The 22,018-nt window shown below is 39.8% G+C and overlaps 1 protein-coding gene across 1 annotated transcript; it reads left to right on the top strand.

Moving 5' to 3' along the window:
• Positions 1–1,627: 1,627 nt before the first annotated feature.
• Positions 1,628–20,715, top strand: jak3 (Janus kinase 3 (a protein tyrosine kinase, leukocyte)). The gene is made up of 24 exons (XM_085382081.1): positions 1,628–1,762; positions 4,995–5,192; positions 5,276–5,393; positions 6,117–6,234; positions 6,670–6,815; positions 6,901–7,198; positions 7,314–7,451; positions 10,047–10,204; positions 10,457–10,568; positions 10,736–10,916; positions 11,731–11,855; positions 13,875–14,006; positions 14,087–14,174; positions 14,438–14,562; positions 14,822–14,960; positions 15,177–15,328; positions 15,747–15,897; positions 17,518–17,645; positions 17,814–18,003; positions 18,313–18,437; positions 19,327–19,499; positions 19,802–19,919; positions 20,006–20,119; positions 20,312–20,715. Exons 2-24 carry the CDS (start codon positions 5,000–5,002, stop codon positions 20,429–20,431), a joined length of 3,342 nt encoding a protein of 1,113 aa, XP_085238207.1. The 5' UTR covers positions 1,628–1,762; positions 4,995–4,999; the 3' UTR covers positions 20,432–20,715.
• The last annotated feature ends 1,303 nt before the right edge of the window (positions 20,716–22,018 follow it).

Here is a 22,018-nt window from a genome sequence, read left to right as displayed (position 1 = left end):
TCATTTCCTCAAATCCTGCTGGGAATTTAGGGACCAGGCTGTTACATCAGCCTACATTATTGTACCTAGTTATGCAATCAGCCCTCTCTTTATCCTACTTCTCTGTGGATTCCTGTTAAGAAGATTAAACTCTTACTTGACGTAACTTACCTGCCTAACTACTCTTGATAGCACACACTAGAAGAACTTACCTCTACACTAACAGTAAACACCACCTGGTCAGTATGAATGCTGCATGCATCAGAGCTTAACACCCATGAATCACCTTTTTTCCAGAAATGATGACAAACCAAGCAATGGCTCAATGGCTTCAGTTTACTGGAGCTGAGGTTTGAAAGGGTTTTATGTTGGATTTATCAGTCTTAACAAAGGTGTTTTATTTAATTTAAATGTTAACTGTAACCTGAAAATTGACAGCTATAGAAAAAAAAGAATACTAAATGTGTCAGAATAAAAAGTTTCACAGAACAAGAAATTACAAGTATTGCCTAAAGTGCTAAAATGTTTGCTGTTGTGAGCAGATGGTTTTCTCAGAGCTATAACAGGAAACTGCTCAGAAACCCAAGAGCTGAACAAGGAAACCACAGTTTTCAGCTGTTTCTCTTTTCCTGTAATGTTAGATCAGTCGATTTTCTTCTGTTGTCGATCTGGAGGGCCCACAACCCCTGTACAGGAAATTTCTTTTGATTATTAAAAAGTCTGAGTCTTCTGTGCTCAACCATTACAACATTTAACATGATTTCTGTTGTTCAAAAGTATAACAGGGATCAGAGACATAGTTCTTATCTCCTTGGTCCGAGACAAGAATATAAAAGGCTAATGATGGATCACATTTACATACACAAAATCTTGAAATTTCCACTACTCGGGATGAGCAGTTTTAAAGTCCGTCGATGAGACAATGCCTCTGTCAGTGCGCCCCAGGGTGGCTGTGGCTACAATGTAGCTTGTCATCACCAGTGTGTGAATGTGTGTGTGAATGGGTGGATGACTGGATATGTAAAGCGCTTTGGGGACCTTAGGAACTAGTAAAGCGCTATATAAATACAGGCCATTTACAATGGTTATACTTACACAAAGAGGCCTGTGGATTTTGGAAGAAGTAATCAAATATTTGCAATTCTGCTAAACTTTTCCTGCTGGTTGTGGTTTGAAAGAGGAACATGGGTCCATTATAATACAATAATATAGGCTTATGACTGAAGGAAAATAAATTTGGTCAACATCCTCTAGGAAGCATAAATGTGTTCAGTATATTTTATTGCATTCTGTATGTTTCATTTGCTGGTAACCAAGAGAAACAGCCACACCACTCAGGGGTAACCAAAATGTATTAAGTTCATCCAACGGTGATGGTGCATTACAAGGCGTTTTTTGAACACTATTGGAACCAATGATTATTAATTTAGACAGCTGGAATGAGAAATATGCTAATTCTCGTGTAATGTGCATCATAGGTCCTTGAAATGTTCCTTGAAAAGTGAATTCTAACGAGAAGTTGCACAAGTTCTGACATCAGTATTTCACTTTTGAAAGTTGTATGGGTTTGTATGTGTGGGGTGACAACAGCCTGGTGACAAACAGTTGATGAGTTTTCTGAAAATCAGGAAATCCTTTTAAACTTCCTGTCTCACACAGACAGACACGCAGCGCAAAAGTCAGAAAAGTAACTCTGTGTTTGTGGCTACAAAGTAACAAAATGAGGACTTCTGATGGTCGCATGTGACAATACACGACCCGACGAGTGATTGCACATATTCCTGTAAGTATAAAAGATATTTTTACATACTTCCTACTCAGAAACATCCACTTCCACTGTATATCGACAAGTATTATGTCACATTATGAAGAATGTGTTTGATCTATGGATTAATCTGTCTTTAGCTCTTTATAAATGGCTATTCAAAGAAGCTTTTACAGCATGTCCATATTGTGGGATATTTTTCTATAACAGTGACTCCTTCTTAAGTTGTTATGGTGATCTTTAAAAAAATAATAATAAAAAAACATTCTTAAAATTGATCCTAATATACGGTATTTGAAAGACATTGAAAGACAAAGTCAAATAAATGTACTTATTACATTGAAACGTAAGTCACATGTTCTCACATAGTGTTAATTTGGGCTACGGCAAAGCGTGGTAACCAGTTTCACTTGAGGACGGGAATCCCCGCAAAACTACAATTGACTTTTCAAAAGCTTTCTGAATGCTTTTATATGGATGTGAATACTGAATATGGGGTCTGTCCAGGTTTACATCATATTCGGTATATGATGTTTATCTAGAATGCAGGGTTATGCATATTACTGTATAGCATACGACTTCATCCTATACAAGCAGGAGCCTGCATTAAGGTTTACAAACACAAATTGACATTTAAGGACTTACCTTTAATTAATTTGAGTGCTACTGAAAGGAATAGTTATCCTGTTAATATTTGGTAAATGTTTCCTGTGAGCTCTCTGTCACAGATCAGTATTTGATCTCTTTTAACAAAAGTATTAAGCAAAAATTTAAATATGATCAAAAATATTAATTATATTAAAGAGCTTGGTGGAAAAACATAAAAAATAATGTTGGCTATTACCAATAATGTAAATCTATGACATAAACCTTACATTGGATGCTGGTCTAATTTATCTGTGTATATATAATCATGCAATATATTTGCATGTGGACAATATTTTTTCAGCTCCAAGATTATGTTATTTTCTCTTTTTATTTTATTATTCTCTTTTTCATCCTTGCAATTATTTCCCATACAGACATTTCTTGCAGCCCAGAGCAATATTTAAGTTTATTCCCAGTATTTTACAAAACATTAAACATTTTTTGTTATTTTTAAGAAACACCACAATAACAGGTTCTTGATCCTAACAGAATAGTACACTGTAATTTTATCAAGCATTGTTTACGTAGACCACCAGAGAGTTCACTGCTACAGTAAACTGCATAAACACTTCACTGAAATTGTCTTGTAAAAGCACTATTAGTGTTACAAGCTAAAAAGTTAATTTAAAAAAAGCATCCACTGATCTTGGTAAAGATAATATTAAGAAAAGAAAAGACAGCCAAAGGGTGCAGCACCTCAATAGTGATGCACATGATTCCACAATAAAGTAAGGTGCCATCATAAATCACTCTGCCCCAAGTGTGCACACTGGTTGACATAAGAACCAGTGTTAAAATCACTACTATAATACCATTAATCACCAATAGAAACAAAACAAGCAATGTATTAGAATTAGAAGGACAATTAAGATACTATTAGATAATAATTGGAGCTTAATTGGAATTCAAAAGAGAAAAAGACAGTTAGATTCACAGGTAACATAAGTATAACAAATATAAAAGTATGCTATGTCTTTTGTTGACACAGACCAGGTAGGTACAGGTCTGTTTTGTCAAAAGAAGACCTTTGACGTTAATGTATACATGGGTACTGCCTGATGCATGGCTTTTTGTTACCTCACAGTCTCCCACTAACACACCCATTATTCCTCAGCACTAATGAATCTATGAAGGACCTGACTAATCAAGAAAACTACTTAGGACTACACCCTCCTGTGACTTTTCTCCTAATTTATGTTGTTTAAGGTCACAAATTCCTATACAGTTAGCAAGAAAATCCAGTGGTAGTTATCTTTGTAAACAGTCTTTCCAACACATCCCAGTCAGCATTTATATACATACATTTGGGAAATAGGATATGAAACATTTCTTTGGTTTTTGTCCAAGATTTTAATTATTAAGCATTTGGGGCTTTTCCAGGCGTCTGACACCATGTCGTAATGCACCAAGGTACCTTAAAACCTGATTTGAGCCATGACACTGATTCTTATGACACGATGAGTCATAAGCCTATACTGTAAACACTACTGTGATACAATAACACCTTATAACAATAATCTAGGTTTTTTTTCCTGAGTCAATGGGGTTTTATAGAGCTGAATCACTCCCTTGTCATGTACGTGCTGTGCGAGCAGCCAGATTTGGAACCCACAATGCAGGACTTCAGAAACAGAAAAAAATCCCTCTGAACCTGAACCACACAGCATGTAGGTATGAGGGACGATGCAATAAAGGGAGATTGAGATAATATATACACACCGAGTAACAAGGGAAAAGGAAACACTGATTACAGGGGAGGGGACAAGAAAAGTTAAACTGAACGTAGCACGTATTTGACAAGGGGCTATAAAAATAACACACCAAACTAACAATGAGACGGAGACTGAGACATGCAACCTTGACACTGACCAAAGAGGAAAACAAATGTCTGACTAGGAACAGAAAGGGGAACGAAATATAGGGAGACACAACTGAACGAGAAACCTTGGTTAACTTAACAGAGGAGAACAGGAGGACGTGACAGGGGACATAGGGAGACAAACAGCGAACAAATCAGGGAAGATGAGACAGAGAGAGTAAAACTAGAGTTAGAGGACAGGAGGACAAAAGACCAGAGGAAATACCAGGTGACAGGCCAATAAATGAACCTAACAGGGAAACAGTAAAGCATATAAGATGCTGAAAGGTAAGGCTGATGCACATATGAGACAAAGGACAAAACATAGATGAGACAAGAACAGACAGGAAACCAAGAACAGACTAAATAAGAAGCTGGACCTGTGAAACAGTTCCTGACTCAATGACTCAGGAACATTACTAATCTAAAATGGATGAAGTCAAGCTTTGTGGACGTCACAAGAACAGAATAACCTTTTATTGTCACTGTACGTGTACAACAAAAAACAGTTGGAAAACAACTCAGTTATTCAGCATTAGTTATTTAACTCTCCATTTTTTTTACTTTTATGTCAACGCTTCAGCCAATCAAGTCAAAATTGAACCTTCCATGTCAGAACATAAAATGTTCAAGTTATTCCAAGGATTTCTGATTTTCAGTGTAAGTTAATATAAAAAAGGTCACCTGACTACTGACCTCTACATACATTTTCTGATGTTTATCTGTTGGCTTTATTTTCTGAAGTAACCATGGATCTCAGCGAGGAAGAGTCAACTCCTCTGGTGATCAGAGACCGCGGAGGCAGCCAGAGGTCCAGTTCAAGCACTGTTCCTAATTTACAAGTCAACTTCTTCCCTGTCAAAAAGGAAGCAACAACATTACAGATCACATCTGGACAAATATCTGCTGAAAATGTCTGCATCCAAGCAGGGAAGAAATGTGGTAAGACTGTAATGCATTATGTATTATGTAAGTCACTAATTTTTGTCAGCCATATTCATTATTGTGGGGGTTTTTTCCTCCAGGAATCTTGCCGGTATACCTAAGTCTATTTGGTTTGGCATCTGAAGACCTCTCATTTTGGTATCCTCCTTCTCACATGTTTGACACTGATGAAAACTTAAAAGTCCATTTCAGAGTCAGGTGGGTGTCAAAATGCCTTATTTGATGAGAAAATATATATATATATTTAAGATTCAAATTCAACTTTTCAAATGCTTGTTAATGCGCAGTTTGGCATGTGGACACGGTTAAAACAACTTGCTGAAGTTCAACTCAAACGTCAGAATGGGGAAGAAATGTGATTTAAGTGACTTTGAACACAATATAGCTGTTTGTACCAGACGGACTGATCTGAGTATTTATGAAACTGCTCTACTGGGATCTACCCCACACAGTCATTGCTAGTGTTTGTAAAGAATGGTCTGAAAAAGAAATAAATAACCAATGAGTCAAAGTTCTCTGGGTGAAAAGGACTTCTTGATGTCAGAGGTCGGAGAAGAATGGCCAAAGTGCTTTGAGCTGATAGGAAGACAACGATAACTCAAGCAACTGCATTACAACCAAGACACAGAAGAAAATCTCTGAACCGGGTGCCACTCCTGTTAGCTAAGAACAGGAAACTGATGCCACAGCTCACAAGAGCTCACCAAAGTTTGACAACAGAAGATAAAGTGACAGACAGATAAAGTGGCTATTGAATATTCTTTCATTTGATGAATGTTTAGTGCATCAACTCCTTATACTTAGAATGTTGCTATAAATAATTAGAGTTTGGAGTACTAGTTGAAAGGTTTTTAATGGATCCTGATGTAAAGGTTAGTTTTATATGATTTGATATGCAATGGAGTTCTTTTGTGTTTGAAGGTACTTCTTTGGAAATTGGTTTGGGCAAGAACCAAGATCTTCATACCGCTACAGTTTGACTAGAGACAGAATCAGTCCAGTACTCGACTACAGTGTCATTGACTATCTTTTTGCCCAGGTAAAGTACTAAATAATGATATTATTTTCAAATATATTAAGTAAAGATTTTTATTAATTAACATAATTAATTTAAATTATGTTATACTTTATGAAATTCTTTATTTTATTTTAATTTTAAGAATCGAGACTGATAGAAAGTGATTAGATAAATGTTTTTCTATTTTAAGTACCAATTTCTAGTAAGATGAAATATTTACAATTTCTATTATTGAAAATGGTGAGATTCTTCAATTTAATTCATTAGCAAAAGTTTATCCAACCATGTACTGTCTTTGTTGCTTTGAGGTGTCTATTAGTTTTGGTTTTTGTAAAACTGATAGATTAATGTACTACTGCACAATGTAACACAAGTTGTGGCCACAAAAAAACTGCATGCTTGTTATACTAGTAGATGTGACGATAATAAGTCCAATTGATTTCTTTTGGTGTTTAGCTTCGAAATGACTTCATTGAAAGTAAGGCAGGCATAGCCCCACCATTGACTCTTCAGGAGGAATGCCTTGGCCTTGCAGTGCTCGACTTGTGGAGAATGGCCAAGGAGCGCAACCAGAGTGTTAGAGAGCTCTGCAAGACTGTCAGGTATTTACAGTTGAGACTGTATCATTGCTTATACAACAATCCATTCTAGTTTGCAATCATTACACCAAATATTATTCCTCTTTAGCTACAAATCCTGCCTTCCCATGTCACATCGCCATGACATCCAGAAACGAAACCGGCTGGACCGCTACCGAATTAGAAATACCCTCAAGCGTTTCTTAAAGAAGCTTGGCAACTGCTCCGTAGATGAGTGCAGCCTGAAACTCAAGTACCTGATTGAGCTGTCTGGCATTGAGCCTTCTGTTGGAACGGAAACCTTCCAAGTGAATCATTCTTCCTCCCATCCAAAGTCAGACTTCTCTCTTGTGCGGGTCACAGGGGAAACAGGAATCCAAACCGCTGGAAGTATCAATAACAGCCAGGTAAGATGACTGAAGAAGATCGAGTTTAGTTTGTAGTTGGTTAACTGCTATCATTTTCCTGCTTTAATATCTCTACTACGCTACTAAACAGATCAAAATGCTATTTGGTTGATAGGTTTTGTCAAGAGTTGAGTGGCAGACCTTCTGTGATTTTCAAGAAATCATTGACATCAGTATACAGCGGGTATGCCATGAGCAGGTTCCCCAAGACAGCAGGATGGTGACTATAACACGAAAGGATGACAGCTGCTTGGTAAAAAAAACAACATCTTTTACACTTAAACCATTGCAATATATATATGTGTGTATATATATATATATATATATATAAAAACACCCAGCACGCCCCTGCGGGCAGTTTATCCTTCAAGCTCGGGTCCTCTACCAGAGGCCTGGGAGCTTGAGGGTCCTGCGCAGTATCTTAGCTGTTCCCAGGACTGCGCTCTTCTGGACAGAGATCTCCGATGTTATTCCCGGGATCTGCTGGAGCCACTCGCCTAGCTTGGGAGTCACCGCACCTAGTGCTCCGATTACCACGGGGACCACCGTTACCTTCACCCTCCACATCCTCTCGAGCTCTTCTCTGAGCCCTTGGTATTTCTCCAGCTTCTCGTGTTCCTTCTTCCTAATATTGCTGTCATTCGGAACCGCTACATCGATCACTACGGCCGTCTTCTTCTGTTTGTCTACCACCACTATGTCCGGTTGGTTAGCCACCACCATTTTGTCCATCTGTATCTGGAAGTCCCACAGGATCTTAGCTCGGTCATTCTCCACCACCCTTGGGGGCATCTCCCATTTTGACCTCGGGACTTCCAGGTTATACTCGGCACAGATGTTCCTGTACACTATGCCGGCCACTTGGTTATGGCGTTCCATGTATGCCTTGCCTGCTAGCATCTTGCACCCTGCTGTTATGTGCTGGATTGTCTCTGGGGCATCTTTACACAGCCTGCACCTGGGGTCTTGCCTGGTGTGATAGACCCCAGCCTCTATGGATCCTGTACTCAGAGCTTGTTCTTGTGCTGCCATGATTAGTGCCTCTGTGCTGTCTTTCAGTCCAGCTTTGTCCAGCCACTGGTAGGATTTCTGGATATCAGCCACCTCCTCTATCTGCCGGTGGTACATACCGTGCAGGGGCCTGTCCTTCCATGATGGTTCCTCGTCTCCCTCCTCTTTCTTGGGTTTCTGCTGCCTGAGGTATTCACTGAGCACTCGGTCAGTTGGGGCCATCTTCCCAATGTATTCTTGGATGTTCCTTGTCTCATCCTGGACTGTGGTGCTGACACTCACCAGTCCCCGGCCCCCTTCCTTCCGCTTAGCGTACAGCCTCAGGGTGCTGGACTTGGGGTGAAACCCTCCATGCATGGTAAGGATCTTTCTTGTCTTTATGTCAGTGGCTTCTATCTCCTCCTTTGGCCAGCCTATTACCCCAGCAGGGTACCTGATCACGGGCAGGGCGTACGTGTTGATGGCCCGGATCTTGTTCTTACCATTCAGCTGACTCCTCAGGACTTGCCTGACCCTCTGCAGGTACTTGGTGGTTGCAGCCTTTCTAGCGGCCTCTTCATGGTTCCCATTTGCCTGCGGGATCCCCAGGTACTTGTAACTGTCCTCTATGTCTGCAATGTTGCCTTCTGGTAGTTCAATCCCCTCAGTTCTGACTACCTTCACTGTCTTTAATATATATATATATATATATATATATATATATATATATATATATATATATATATATATATATATATATATATATGTATATATATATATATTTTTTTTTTTACTGTTTGGATGTAAATATGAACAATTTAAAAGCTATTCGCATCAAATTAGTGTCCTCGGGCAACTGTATCCCTTCTACTTTTGTATTGCTTCTCCAAAGCTCCCTGTTCTGGCTACGTGGATGACATTTGGCTTGCTGGGGTGGAAAAGTTGCAAATTTGTACCATCTGGCCAAAACTGGTCATGGCATAACACCAAACCTTTAATCGTAGATGGACCGATGTTGGTGATGTTTGTATGTTGAATAGAATTCTACCCAGACCATCTCTGGACCAGAAGTGAGAAATATTCATCAGATAATGTCATTTGTGGCGGGTGAAGTTAATGTGTTGGAGTCTTACAATTATCCCCATTCTTTCTGTGATGTGAGGAAAGCTGTTATATCCATAGGAAGTCAGTTAACGAGTTAGGACAAGTGGTGGACCCAAAAGTATGAGACATCAAGTTTCCATCACCACTGAAAAATGCTTTTTCCCCTCCTCATTCTTTTTTCAAGAAGGCTTTCAAATTTTGCTTAGTTGAAATTAATTAATACAGAGATAGTAGAGAGCAGTTTGTCTTTCTAGAAAGTCTAACAATGGTGTCCATTTCAGGAGTAACTTGACTGAGCATCATTGTAACACCCCAGACATTGGTTCAACTTTTAGTTTGGAAGTATTTTTGTACCATGACTAAGCAAACACTTGATGGTTATTCAGTGTTGTAATGCTTGCTGACGCTGTCAAACAATGGTCCTTTAACTTAAAGCTAAAACTAGAGAAGAGGACAAGAACACAGAGGGCCAAATGCAGCAAGCAGGGTGTGCAGTGAGTAATAAATGTCTGCCTACAAATGGTTCATAGCCAGAGGCCCAACTCCCGTGACTACTGATGGTCCTTAGGATAAATGTTGGCTAGGTTTGATCCATAATGTGATGTGGGAAGTCCATGGTAAGACTCCACGGTACACGTGGCATCGGTCAGAACGGGAGTTTGAAAACCTAACTTAGTCCCCTAAGTGGTCCAGTAATGCAACAGGAGACTAACAGGAGACTAACTTTTTTTGTGTGTGACTACTTTCATTACAGGAAGTCAAGTTCCAGAGTCTCAAAGAGGCCCTTTCGTTTGTGTCACTTGTTGATGGTTACTTCAGACTGACCACAGACTCAAGCCACTTCTTCTGCCAAGACATTGCTCCGCCAAGTATTCTAGAGGGAATCAAAAACCATTGTCATGGCCCAATAACGTGCGTCAATTTAATCATTACTTAATCAGACGCCAGCTTTTACACCCACCCACCCACCCACACACACACACACACACACACACACACACACGCACACACACACACACACACACACACACACACACACACACACACACACACACACACAGATAGATAGATAGATAGATAGATAGATAGATAGATAGATAGATAGATAGATAGATAGATAGATAGATAGATATATTCTGATTTGTTTTTATGCTGTTTGAGCAGATCAGAGTTTGCAGTCAACAAATTGAAAAAGTCAGGATACAAAGGTGGTACCTTCCTTCTGCGGCAGAGTCCGAAGAACTATGACAACTTTTTCCTCACTGTTTGTGTTCAGGTACAGATATAGACAAAAACCTTTGTTTAAATGTTTTTTGTCACCCACTTCATGTTAAAGAAGCATCTGCTCAATCCGATGTGCAAGAGTGTTTCCCATGGCTTACATTTTGACTCAAGTGTTTGGATTCTTGCTTCTGATCAAAAATCACCCTCTTATTTTTGCAGACTCCACTTGGACTTGATTATAAAGACTGTCTCATTAATAAAAATGAGCACTACAGCCTCTTTGGTGTCCAGAAATCATTTTCCAGCTTGAGAGAGCTTACCAGCCACTATCAACACAATAAGCTCCTGCTGGCTGAAGTACCTGTCAAGTTAACCTGCTGCTGTCCACCCCGACCCAAAGGTATGTTTCTTCAAGCTACAGATGACATTATCTGCCTTGATCGCCAAAAATACAAGGGCAAACACACAGAGAGATGTGACCCTGATACTTCATTTTGGCCATCTACTTCCTGAAATTCAGCACCATGACTAGACAAGAGGCTAAATTAATAAGCTAGCTTATCTAGTTAGCTAGGCGCAGTGAGTAAACACTGTGACAACTGGGATGCTTGTTTTCACTAGTGAAAAAGAAACATAAAAAGTACTTGCCAAAATAAGTTCAGAGCCAACTACCAAGAGTATCCTATAGTGCAACTTCTTTCACAGAGGAGCTGCCACCTGCTGGCCATTAGAAACAGTGCAGATTAATGGCACTGTAAGACTTTGCTGTTAAGAGCAGCAGGTTATGTCCATATTTTTTTGACGGGTCTGTTACAGGAAAATCAAAGTGTGATTACATATTTGCATCAACTGCATGCCAATTTTTGCAATAGAGTACATACTGTTCTGATTTTTTTTTAAATATGAAATTGTCATATTACAGTTATCTCATAATCTAAGTTTTATTGTTTCAATTAATCTGTGCAAGCTATCAATTGTAGCAGTAGAAACAAATGAACATCCACATGGTTACAATGTGTAACTGTCACATTCAGTATTCTGAACTACATCAAGGATATAGAAAAAAACATTACTAGGACACATGTACTGTCAAATCTACAGTTGCTCGACAATTTTCTGTGCACTCATCATCATTCAATTCTTGTTTGAGGTAATATATGTCTGAAAGATTGAAGATTTTATAAGAAATATTATGTTTTCTGCTGTTTTTAAAGAGCTCACAAATTTGATCATCATACGCAACTGCAGCTCTGTAGAAGCTCCAGGCTCTCCAACAACCGAAAGGAACAAATTCAGTCACATCCAGTTTCATATGATCAAATATGAGGACCTGAGCTGTGTAAGTTGATCTGCATGTTGTGCCAATCAGGCCAGTTGGTACTTCTGATGACTGTCAGTACAAAACTTCTTCTACTTGTTTTCTTCTTTTTCCATCTACTCCTTTTTTAGTGAAAGCAGAGCAGGAGCATTAATGAAAAATATACCTTTATCCTAACATAACAGGCATTTCTTGCTTGCTAGCTTTGGACGAGAAGTGGTGCATACCTATAGTGGTGAACTCATTTTTTAAACAGTAAACGGCAATTATTTATAAACTATCTGTATCATTAAATTTCTATTGAAAAATTAATGTTAACTCAGAGGTAGGCAACAGCAGCCCACTTCCCCCAGCTGCTATCCTTCATTTTGGATTTATTTTCCTGCATTGTTCTATTGGGGTAGCTCTTCAGCCCCATGTAGAGAGAGGGATTCTGGGAATCCAAACAATGCTATAGCTATGATGTCAACCACATCTCCAGTGGTTCCTCCTGCACCTTTCACAAACAACAGACTAGATGGATATGGAATAGTTGTTGGTTATTTTTCTTTGAATTGTAATTTTTAATTGTTTATTACCTTAACTTATTCCTTTCTGACATGAACAGTAGCACCCTGTATTACAGCTTCCGTGTGTTTATGATATTTCATAACTGCAACAAGATTTGCAAAGATTTGCACAGCACCTATGTACCCTGTGAAACTGTCCTGAATTTCAGATATCTATCTATAGAGAGAGAAAGCATGTGATAGGGTGCCAAAAGAGTAATTGTGATAGTGCACAAGGAAGTCAGAAATATGTAAGGATGGTGTATTAGGACTGTGAGACATTGGTGAAGTGTGCAGTTGGGGTGATAGATGGGTTCATGGTGAGGGTGAGATTATATAAGGGATCGGCTCAGACCCCCGTATTGTTTGCTATGGTGATATACAGCTTAACAGATGAGATCAGGCAGGAGTCTCTATAAATTATGATGTTTGCAGATGATATTGTGATCTGTAGTGAGAGTGGGGAGAGGTGGAAAAGAGTCTGGAGACATTGGGGTGTGCAATGGAGAGAAGAGGAATGAAAGTCAATAGAAGTAAGACAGAATACATGTGTGTGAATGAGAACAGGGCAGGTGTAACAGCGAAGCTCTGAGGAGCAGAGGTAGTGACGCTAGAAGAGTTTCAATACAGACAGTGGCACGGACATAAGACAGGACGTGGAGCTAAAGGTGCTTGAGTGTAAGATTTCTGCTTGGAGTGACCAAGATGGATAAGATTAGAAACTGGTATTTTAGAAGGACAACTTAGGTTTAGATGGTTTGGGCATCAGAGGAGAGATCGTTGCTATATTGGACAAATTATGTTGAAAATGGAGCTGCCAGGCAGGTGGAAAAGAGGAAGACCTCAGAGGAGGCTCATGGATGTAGTGAAGGAGGACATGAAGAGGGTTGGCGTGACAGAAGAGGATGCTGAGGATAGGGTGAAATAAAAGCAGATGATCTGCTGTAATGACCCTTAAGTAGCTGAATGAAGAACAAGAGCTGGCACCCTTTATCGTGATTTCTGGAAGACTGATTCAGAGTTGTGCTTTTTAACAACAGTATAATCATTAGCTGAATTTCATACGAAAATAGTTACACTATATGGGACAGTCCCAATATTCTGTCAGCTGACACAGTCACATCAAGGGGTTCTCAACAGGAACAGTCCTACACGAGTCTTCTTCAGCAGAGATTTGTTGCAAATCTATTATTCTAAGGAGACACAACTCGAGTATTGTGATTAAAATGTTTATTCTTTATCTCAACAATATGCAACGTATCTATTCACACTTTCTTGGTTTGAGCCGAGACCTGAAAGTGTAAATGTCTGCCCCTGCTTCTTCTACAACTGTTCATACCTCCATTACAGCTACAGTTGTGTCTTTTTAAATGAATAACGCTGTGGCACTAACAAATACTGCTAATGCTGCTACTGTGACGCTATAGCCACGGTAATCTAAAAAGAATCGCTGAGCTATAATGTTGTTTATGATGGATACTTTCCCAATCAGGACGAAAGCCTCGGTCAGGGCTCTTTCACTCGAATCTTTAAAGGCAAAAAAATCGACATTCATGACGGGGAGAAACGTGTGACCGAAGTTCTGCTGAAAGAGCTCGATGCGACTCACAAGAACTGCTGGGAGGTGACTTTATACATACCTAAGTATTTTTTTTTAAATGTATTTGTTTCTTATGACTAACACATGCTTTTTGACCATTTCAGTCATTCTTTGAAGCTGCCAGCCTGATGAGTCAGATTGCACACAGACACCTGCTCCTTGTATACGGTGTTAGTGTTCACGGAGCAAAGAGTGAGTTAAAACTAAGTTCCATGATCGCATTGACTGTTTTTGTTGTTTTGTGTTTTGTTGTTTGCTAGTAAGCCCAGTAAAGCTGAATGTTGTGCAATCAGTGTTTCGACTGACACAAGTAGTTGTAATTTCAAAGCTGACAGTTATTTGGTTAACTTTGTCTCATATCATGTGGCCCTAGCTCAGGCGCTGCTCTGCGAGTGAGCGCTCTGTGTTTTGGTTTGAAGTACAGCTGTTGAAACAAACCTTGTTGTGCCTTTCAGACATCATGGTGCAGGAGCATGTCAAGTACGGGGCCCTTGACCTTTACTTGAAAAGGGGGAGATCTGTATCAGTGAGCTGGAAACTTGACGTAGCCAAACAGCTCGCATCAGCCCTCAACTTCCTGGTAAGGAAGATTTACCGATGTGGAAATGAGAAGAAGGCAGCCTAGAGCAGGCCTGACTGTAGATTGCGTGATGTGCAAATAAATGTTATTTAAAATGTCATGTTTTACCAGGTATTTTAAAATACATAACTGCTGTGAACAGTAGAATTAATGCAAAGGATGAAGTGTTTCCTAATAACACTAAACAAGCAAACAGGTATTTTTCTGTCCTGCTTACTTTGAAATGTAGTTGCTAAAATCACATGTAACCCTCGTACAGGAAGAGAAGAACATTGTTCATGGAAATATCTGTGCCAAAAATCTGCTGCTGGCCAGAGAAGGTGACCCCTCTCAGGGGAGCTCTCCTTTCATTAAGCTGAGTGATCCGGGCATCAGTATGGCCATGGTGGGCAAAGATGGTAAAGCCTTTTTTTTTTATTTAAATTGACTCATTATTTACTGTAATGTATGTATCAGCATTTCTTTATGCAATGGTAACCAATTTTAGCTTTATTCGTTTTATTTTATACCCATTAACATGCCTTACAAAATAAAGGATACTTTTAGCTGCTTCCTTATAGCCAAACAAACAAATAGATGAAGAAACTTAATTAATAGAGTTGTCGTTTCTCCAGTCATTCTGGACAGGATCCCCTGGGTGGCCCCCGAGGTGTTGGGCGCTCCAGAAAAACTGACCCTCGAGTGTGATAAATGGAGCTTTGGCGCCACAGTGTGGGAAATCTTTAACAATGGAAACTCCCTGCTACGAGGCTGGAACCTAGATCAGGTAGATTATCGTATTCCCTGATCTGCAGTTTGTGGTTTTGGAAGGCTTTAAACACTCTAAACTTTTTAGCTGTCTGGGTCAGTGTTACATGATCCCTCAAAGCTCATTGCTGTTATGCAACAATTGCAGAAAATGCCTAAACTAGAGGACTCTGTGTGTGAGTTGTAGCTCTGGTTTTGGTTCATAAAGTTCAGCATGCAGAAAAACTGATGCAGTTCAGAATATTATATTAACTTTTCAAGTTGATGTAAATAAAATGCAACACTGTGAAAAGACTACTGAGAATACTGTGTAGATTAAATGAAAATTGCACTTCCTTTTCTGTGAATTTTCAGTCGTTAGAAAAATTGTTGTACAAACATTAAATGGTGCTATGTGGTGCTAAATGTGTTGTGTTTGTTTTTGTTTTTATTTGCAGAAGAAGCAGTTTTATGAGAGTTTCCAGCAGCTGCCTCCCTCTCAGTGGACAGAGCTAGCAGATCTGATCAGTCAGTGTATGGACTACCAGGCAGACTTCAGACCTTCATGTCGCAGTATTATCCGTCAACTCAACAGTCTCATCACTTCAGGTAAAGATGCGTACCATACTGTTCTGGTAATCAGCTGACACATACATGTTAAAACTGTCCTTTAAAACATAAATTAATTAGATAAATAAAATTAATTCAGTTAATACCACAATACTTTGACTAACTTTTTGTATCAGATATAATCCTTAGAAAAGAAGACATAGATAACAAATTATGGTGTTTTATGAAATGTAAATAAAACAGAATCCATGATTTGCAAATCTTATAAACCCGTATGTTATTCAGAATAGAACATAGAAAACATAACTGATGTTTAAAGTGAGACATTGTATTACTTCATGAAAGATATGAGCTGATTTAGAGTTTGATGGCAGCCAAAAATCTCAAACAATTTGGAATGCAAGTGACAAAAGTCAGCGCTAATAAAGAACAGCATCCTAAAGAGGTAACATTTCTCTGAAGTGAAGACGGGTGGAGGTTCACCAGTTCTGCAAAAAAATACCTCTACAAATTATGGGTCAATTTCAGAATAATGTTCCTCAATATAGAATTGCAAAGACTTTGAATATGTCATCACATGATGCCATCAAAAGTTTCAGAGAATCTGGAGAAATCTCTGTGTGCAAGTGACAAGGCCTAAAATGAATATTGGATGCCAATGATCACGCGGCACTGCATAAGAACAGGCATGATTCTTTCATTCAAATAACTGCACGGGCTCAGGGACATCTCCAGAAATCGCTGTCTGTAAAACACAATTAACTCTGTCATGCAACTTTATAAAAAACAAAGTTATACGTGAACATGACCCCGGATCATCATCTTCCCTGGATCAGAGATCATTTAAAACAGACTTTGAAATTCTTTTCGCAAAAGTGACCCGAAATAGGCACTCTGGTGGAGTTACTTTGTGTGTGTGTGTTTATAAGTAGTTTTAAACCTTGTGATCCACAAAACAGCATAAGAGTAAAAGAGTAAAAGAAGAACTGACTGCGTTACAGCACCCGCTGCTTGTTGAGAGTAAAAGCGATACGCGCTTTCACGTCTTTTTTTAGCGACTTTTCTTTAGAAAAAAAGTCGCTAAGGGGTCTGAAAACTCGCTAAATATAGCGACAAAGTTGCTAAGTTGGCAACACTGCTTGGCACTTGTGCAGGTGAAGCCAAAGGGAAGATATGCTTCACCATATTTTCTAGTCTTTGGCTTAGAATGAAGTTGGTTTGGAAACATATTCAGCGATGCTTCATCTCCTGCCCTGTGTGGGCGCCCCGTCAAAAACCTGTCCATTATGCTAGCAGTGTCCAAGTGTTTTTTGTTTTGTTTTTTCCTTTTCATACCCCCCCCCCCCCCCCCCCCAGGGGACGGGCCCCACACTTTGGGAAGCTCTGAGATAACACAATATAAGTATGTGCATTTCAAAAAATGCTCTAATATACAGTAGTACAGTGAACCTTTTAAATGTAAATTATAGAATAGCAAAGAGAAATCTTTGTTTGTCCTTGTGTTTGTGTGTCTGTGTGATTCGTCCAGGGGTAGCTGTTAAACAGACTACTGTTGCTACCAATAGCTGTTTTCCAAATGGATGATGTTTTAGGTATTACGCTGAGATTCACTGAAGTGAAAATACTGCTGACTGCTAACGTTGCCTTGTTTTTTGCCAGACTATGTGATACTTCATGCTACCGAACCTGTCACACAGAGCCCCGTGTGCAGATCTTACAGCCACCCTCAGCACGACCAGACATTGTTTGAGGAGAGATACTTGCGCTACATCTCCCCTCTGGGAAAAGTAAGTGTGAGGTGACATATAATGGACAGAAGCTTTAAACTAAATAAATGTGTCAAGCTGATGTTATGCTACACAAGCAGGACCTACTATTTGTGCTCATTCTTTATCCGTCTCTTTCATGCATCTACTTTAACTTCAGTTTTTACCTGTGACTTAACACATTTGCAGGGGAACTTTGGCAGCGTGGAGCTTTGCCGTTATGACCCGCTGGGTGATAACACTGGTGAGCTGGTGGCTGTGAAGAAGCTGCAGTCCAACAAGCAGTCAAACCTGGAGGACTTCCAAAAGGAGGTCAACACCCTCCACGTCTTACACTGCGACTACATCGTCAAATACAAGGGAGTCTGCTACAGCATGGGTAAAAAAAAAAACTAAACAATAATAAAATGATCTGCCCCCTGCTTAGACTGTAAAACTCTTAGCTCTCCCTTTCCTGTTTTATAAATGAACTCATTAAGGATTGCTGTGCCACTTCAAAAACATGTTTAAGGTGACTTGTATGACTTTTTTGTAAAAGGTGTAAATGTAAGTGAACCAAGCAAAAGAGCTCGTTGCACTTACTCATTTCCTCTTAAAGCATGAAACTCACACATGTCTCTGTGTTTCAGTGACAAAGATTTGAAAGGACATTATCTGATGAACAACGTTATGGCTTGTCTGTTCACAGGTCGCCTCAGCATGAGTCTAGTGATGGAGTACCTGCCCTATGGCAGCCTTATTGGCTACTTAGAGAAGAACAAACACAACATCAACACCAGGCGGATGTTACTATTTGCTTCTCAAATTTGTAAGGTGCGTGAGCTTGCAAAATGTTAAAAATATGACCTCTGCTATATGGACAGGAATTAATTGTTTGCCCACACAATCATAAATGAGTATCGACTGCATATTCTATGACTTGAAAGTCTTTTGCTTTAACGTGTGCTTGACCTGCTGCTTTTGATAAAGATGATGAACATGTCTTCCCAAGCAAGTGTAAACCAGCAGGATTTAAAGCTGCCTGTGACGCAGCAGGATTACAGATCTGATTGGGCAGGATCTGAAAATTGACGTGACATATGTGAAGCCATTCCTGAACCAGTGCTCACGTTTTCCCTAAGGACCCCAAAGCGCTTTACACATCCAGTCATTCACCCATTCACACACTGGTGATGGCAAGCTACATTGTAGCCACAGCCACCCTGGGGTGCACTGACAGAGGCGAGGCTGCCGGACACTGGCGCCACCGGGCCCTCTGACCACCACCAGTAGGCAACGTTTGAAGTGTCTTGCCCAAGGACACAAACTGTCCAAGCCGTGTGTGTGTGTGTGTGTGTGTGTGTGTGTGTGTGTGTGTGTGTGTGTGTGTGTGTGTGTGTGTGTGTGTGTGTGTGTCTAATGCAGAATATTTCTCTCTGCTGTGTGGACCGGTTCAGTTTTGGCAGTTTATTCTTATCTGCTGTGTAACGATGACGCACATTTTAGAGTTGTATTAGAAGGTGACAAGAAGAATTAATAGCTAAAAATATTTACCTTCTAATACCATATAGCTTATTATATTTCCCCCACAGACACACACAAATACATAGACTTTCCACAGTTCTACGTGTTGCAAATCTTTAAAAAAAAAAACTTAAAACACAGAGGGAGATTGACAGAGCTAAAAATAAAAGTGTCTTTCGTTTGTTTCTAATTCTGTCAGGGGATGGAGTACCTGCAGAGCCTGCGTTATGTGCACCGAGACCTTGCAGCCCGAAATATCCTTGTAGCCAGTGAGACGCTGGTAAAAATCGCTGATTTTGGGCTGACCAAGGTCATTCCACATAATAAGGACTACTACCGTGTCACCCAACCAGGAGAGAGCCCCATCTTCTGGTAGATTTCCACTAGTTTCACCAATAAAAATCTAATAACTGCTTTTCAATGAATCAGCTACTTTCTTGTGTCGATGGTGTGGTTACTAGCTGTTAATACTTCCTAATATGACTAAATGAAAGACACGAATAAAACCAAACATGAGACAGTGCTTATTTTTAAAAGAAATGCTTCTCAGAAAAGAATATGTAATGTTGAAAAGTGAAGCATAAGCTATGAGATAGATTTCCTCTGCTTGAAGATCACAGTTGCCCCATTACTCGGGATTATTCTGTGCTCTAATGGTCATGCATTTACTGCAGGTATGCCCCAGAGTCCATCACTGAGTCCAGATTCTCCCAAAAATCAGATGTCTGGAGTTTCGGGGTTGTTCTTCATGAAATCTTCTCTTACTGTGATATAAGTTTCAATCCGAAAAGAGTAAGAAAATGTACAATTGTTACAAATGTGTCTGGAAAATGCTTCAGCTTAAATATGGATTCCCATGGCTTACTGTTTTGTTTCAGCTTTATATGCAGGAGATTGGGCACAACGTGCTGGGTACATCCATTTCAGTGCATCTGGCAAATCTACTGAAGGGTAACTGGAGGTTACCACCACCTTTAAACTGCCCGCCCAAGGTACGTTTGCTCTGTGCGGTCGAAACGGTAGTTTTTTCGGAATACTTTTTGATCTTTGCTATTGTGAGTAAATCAGACCTTTGGAGAAACGACTTTCTTATCTGTCTTACATCAGCAATAAAGTAATTTCCCTTCTATCCTTTTATTACACAATGTTTATCCTTGCTCATATTACTTTCATTGTAATGCCAGGTGTACCTTATGATGAGGCAGTGCTGGGCACATGACTTTGATGAGCGTCCATTTTTCTCCAACCTTGGAAACGAAATTGAAACTATGATCCAGGATGAAAGAGAGAACTCTAAAGGCTGACGAGGATACAAGATACTTACTCTTTGTTCAAAAGGAAATCAAGTTTAAATGAGTACATGTTCACAAGTTCTCAGGAGTGAACATCCAATTATGGGAGTATGCGCAGGCTGACTTATTTATGATAGATCTCTGGGTACACTGGTTCTGATAAGCTCTGCTTAGGCTCTTTCAAGTTGATATCACAGCAAAGCCTAGGTTATTATATTTTTATATTTTTTATATTGTATATTTTTCCAGTTTTCACTCTGAACTTTTTGCAGAGATTTAATGGTTGCTAGAGATTGCTAGTTTTTTGTTTGTTTGTTTTTTTTGGGGGGGGGGGGGGGGGGGGGTTGTAAGTGTTCCGTAGCTCAGAACGTTCACAACGTTTTAAAAGTAGATGAAAAATATATGTTACCTGGATGTAACTTTAGTTCTCTGTGTTCATGCGTTGATCGCACTTACGAAAGATTCAGCAAAGCATAAATAAAGCTCTTTTCCTAAATCAAAATGTGTTTTTTGAGATGAGCGGGAGAAAGACAAGCTGGACAAGCTTATATAAAGCTAATAATAATAATAATAATAATAAGTTTATGTGGTAAAAAAAAAAAATATATATATGTATGTATGTATTAGAGATGGACCGTGTGTATTTGTAGCCTCGCTACCAATCCAGCATTTCATCTCCGAGGAAGTGATCCCAGAGAGAAGTAAAGCAAGTGTGTAACTTCATCTCTGAATGTTTATAAAGCATTCCAGCGTTAAGCTTAACAACGGATATATGGAGCGACTGCCTCTCTCTCTCCCTCTGCTCATAGCTGGACTGGCCATCGGCCCACCGGGCAATGGTGATTTTTCGTTTTTATGGGCCGATGATTTTTTATTTTTTTCTGTTAACGGTATAAATAATGAAAGGTGGTGGATTGGTCAGATGCTGGCCAGTGTGTAAAAATAACTCAGTTGTTTGGGGGTGGCTATCACAGAGCTTCCACAGATTCAGTAACATTAGCAAGTGGTGGAGGACAGCAGCTGGATGAGGGAAAGGGGAGGCAGGAGGAGAGATGTCAGTAGTACAATCATCCAGCGACGAGAGGATCTGTGTTCCAGCCTCAAATAGTGCTCCCGGTGATGACAGGTGATTGTTGTCAGGTGTGTGTGTGGGCCAAGGGCGGGAGCCCACAGTGAGCTCCGCCCAGGCAGAGAGGGAGAGAACAGAAACAGCAAATGTAGCCTTGTGGGGCCGACCGGGCAGGCACGGAGACCATGACAGCGCCAGAAAGAGGAAACCAGCGGATGTCGTGTTAAACAACAGCTGCAAGTTTAAGCTTTATCAGCTGTTGTTAGAGTTTATTTAATATTAATTTCAAGTATCAGCTGATGTTTGCTGGAGCCACAGCTGTAAAGCTGCTGGTCATGATATCGGTTTGTATATCTGGTGAGAGGGAAACATGAAGATGAAACCAGGAGATGTCCTTACTGAATCATCAGAGCTGAACAGGTGATGGAGAAACAGGTTTACCTTTTAGGTGACTTGAATGAGTTAAAGGGAAGTTATGAACTGTTTCTGAGAGACAAATAACACCAGGATCCTTTTTTACGCTGACATCT

The sequence above is a fragment of the Rhamphochromis longiceps genome, linkage group LG15 (assembly GCF_057381845.1).
Source record: "Rhamphochromis longiceps isolate RC_006_pf linkage group LG15, R_longiceps_female_GT1.1, whole genome shotgun sequence".
NCBI classification, from domain to species: domain Eukaryota; kingdom Metazoa; phylum Chordata; class Actinopteri; order Cichliformes; family Cichlidae; genus Rhamphochromis; species Rhamphochromis longiceps.
The sequence above is the reverse complement of the archived record's forward strand: the minus strand, read 5'-3'. Positions and strand labels throughout refer to the sequence as shown.

Bases quoted from the DNA above. Each gene is read 5' to 3' on its own strand.
- jak3 (XM_085382081.1), top strand. From the start codon at position 5,000: ATGGATCTCAGCGAGGAAGAGTCAACTCCTCTGGTGATCAGAGACCGC. The intron at 7,452-10,046 runs GTAAAAAAAACA...CTTTCATTACAG, and splicing joins GAAAGGATGACAGCTGCTTG to GAAGTCAAGTTCCAGAGTCT. The intron at 19,920-20,005 runs GTAAGAAAATGT...GTTTTGTTTCAG, and splicing joins TAAGTTTCAATCCGAAAAGA to CTTTATATGCAGGAGATTGG.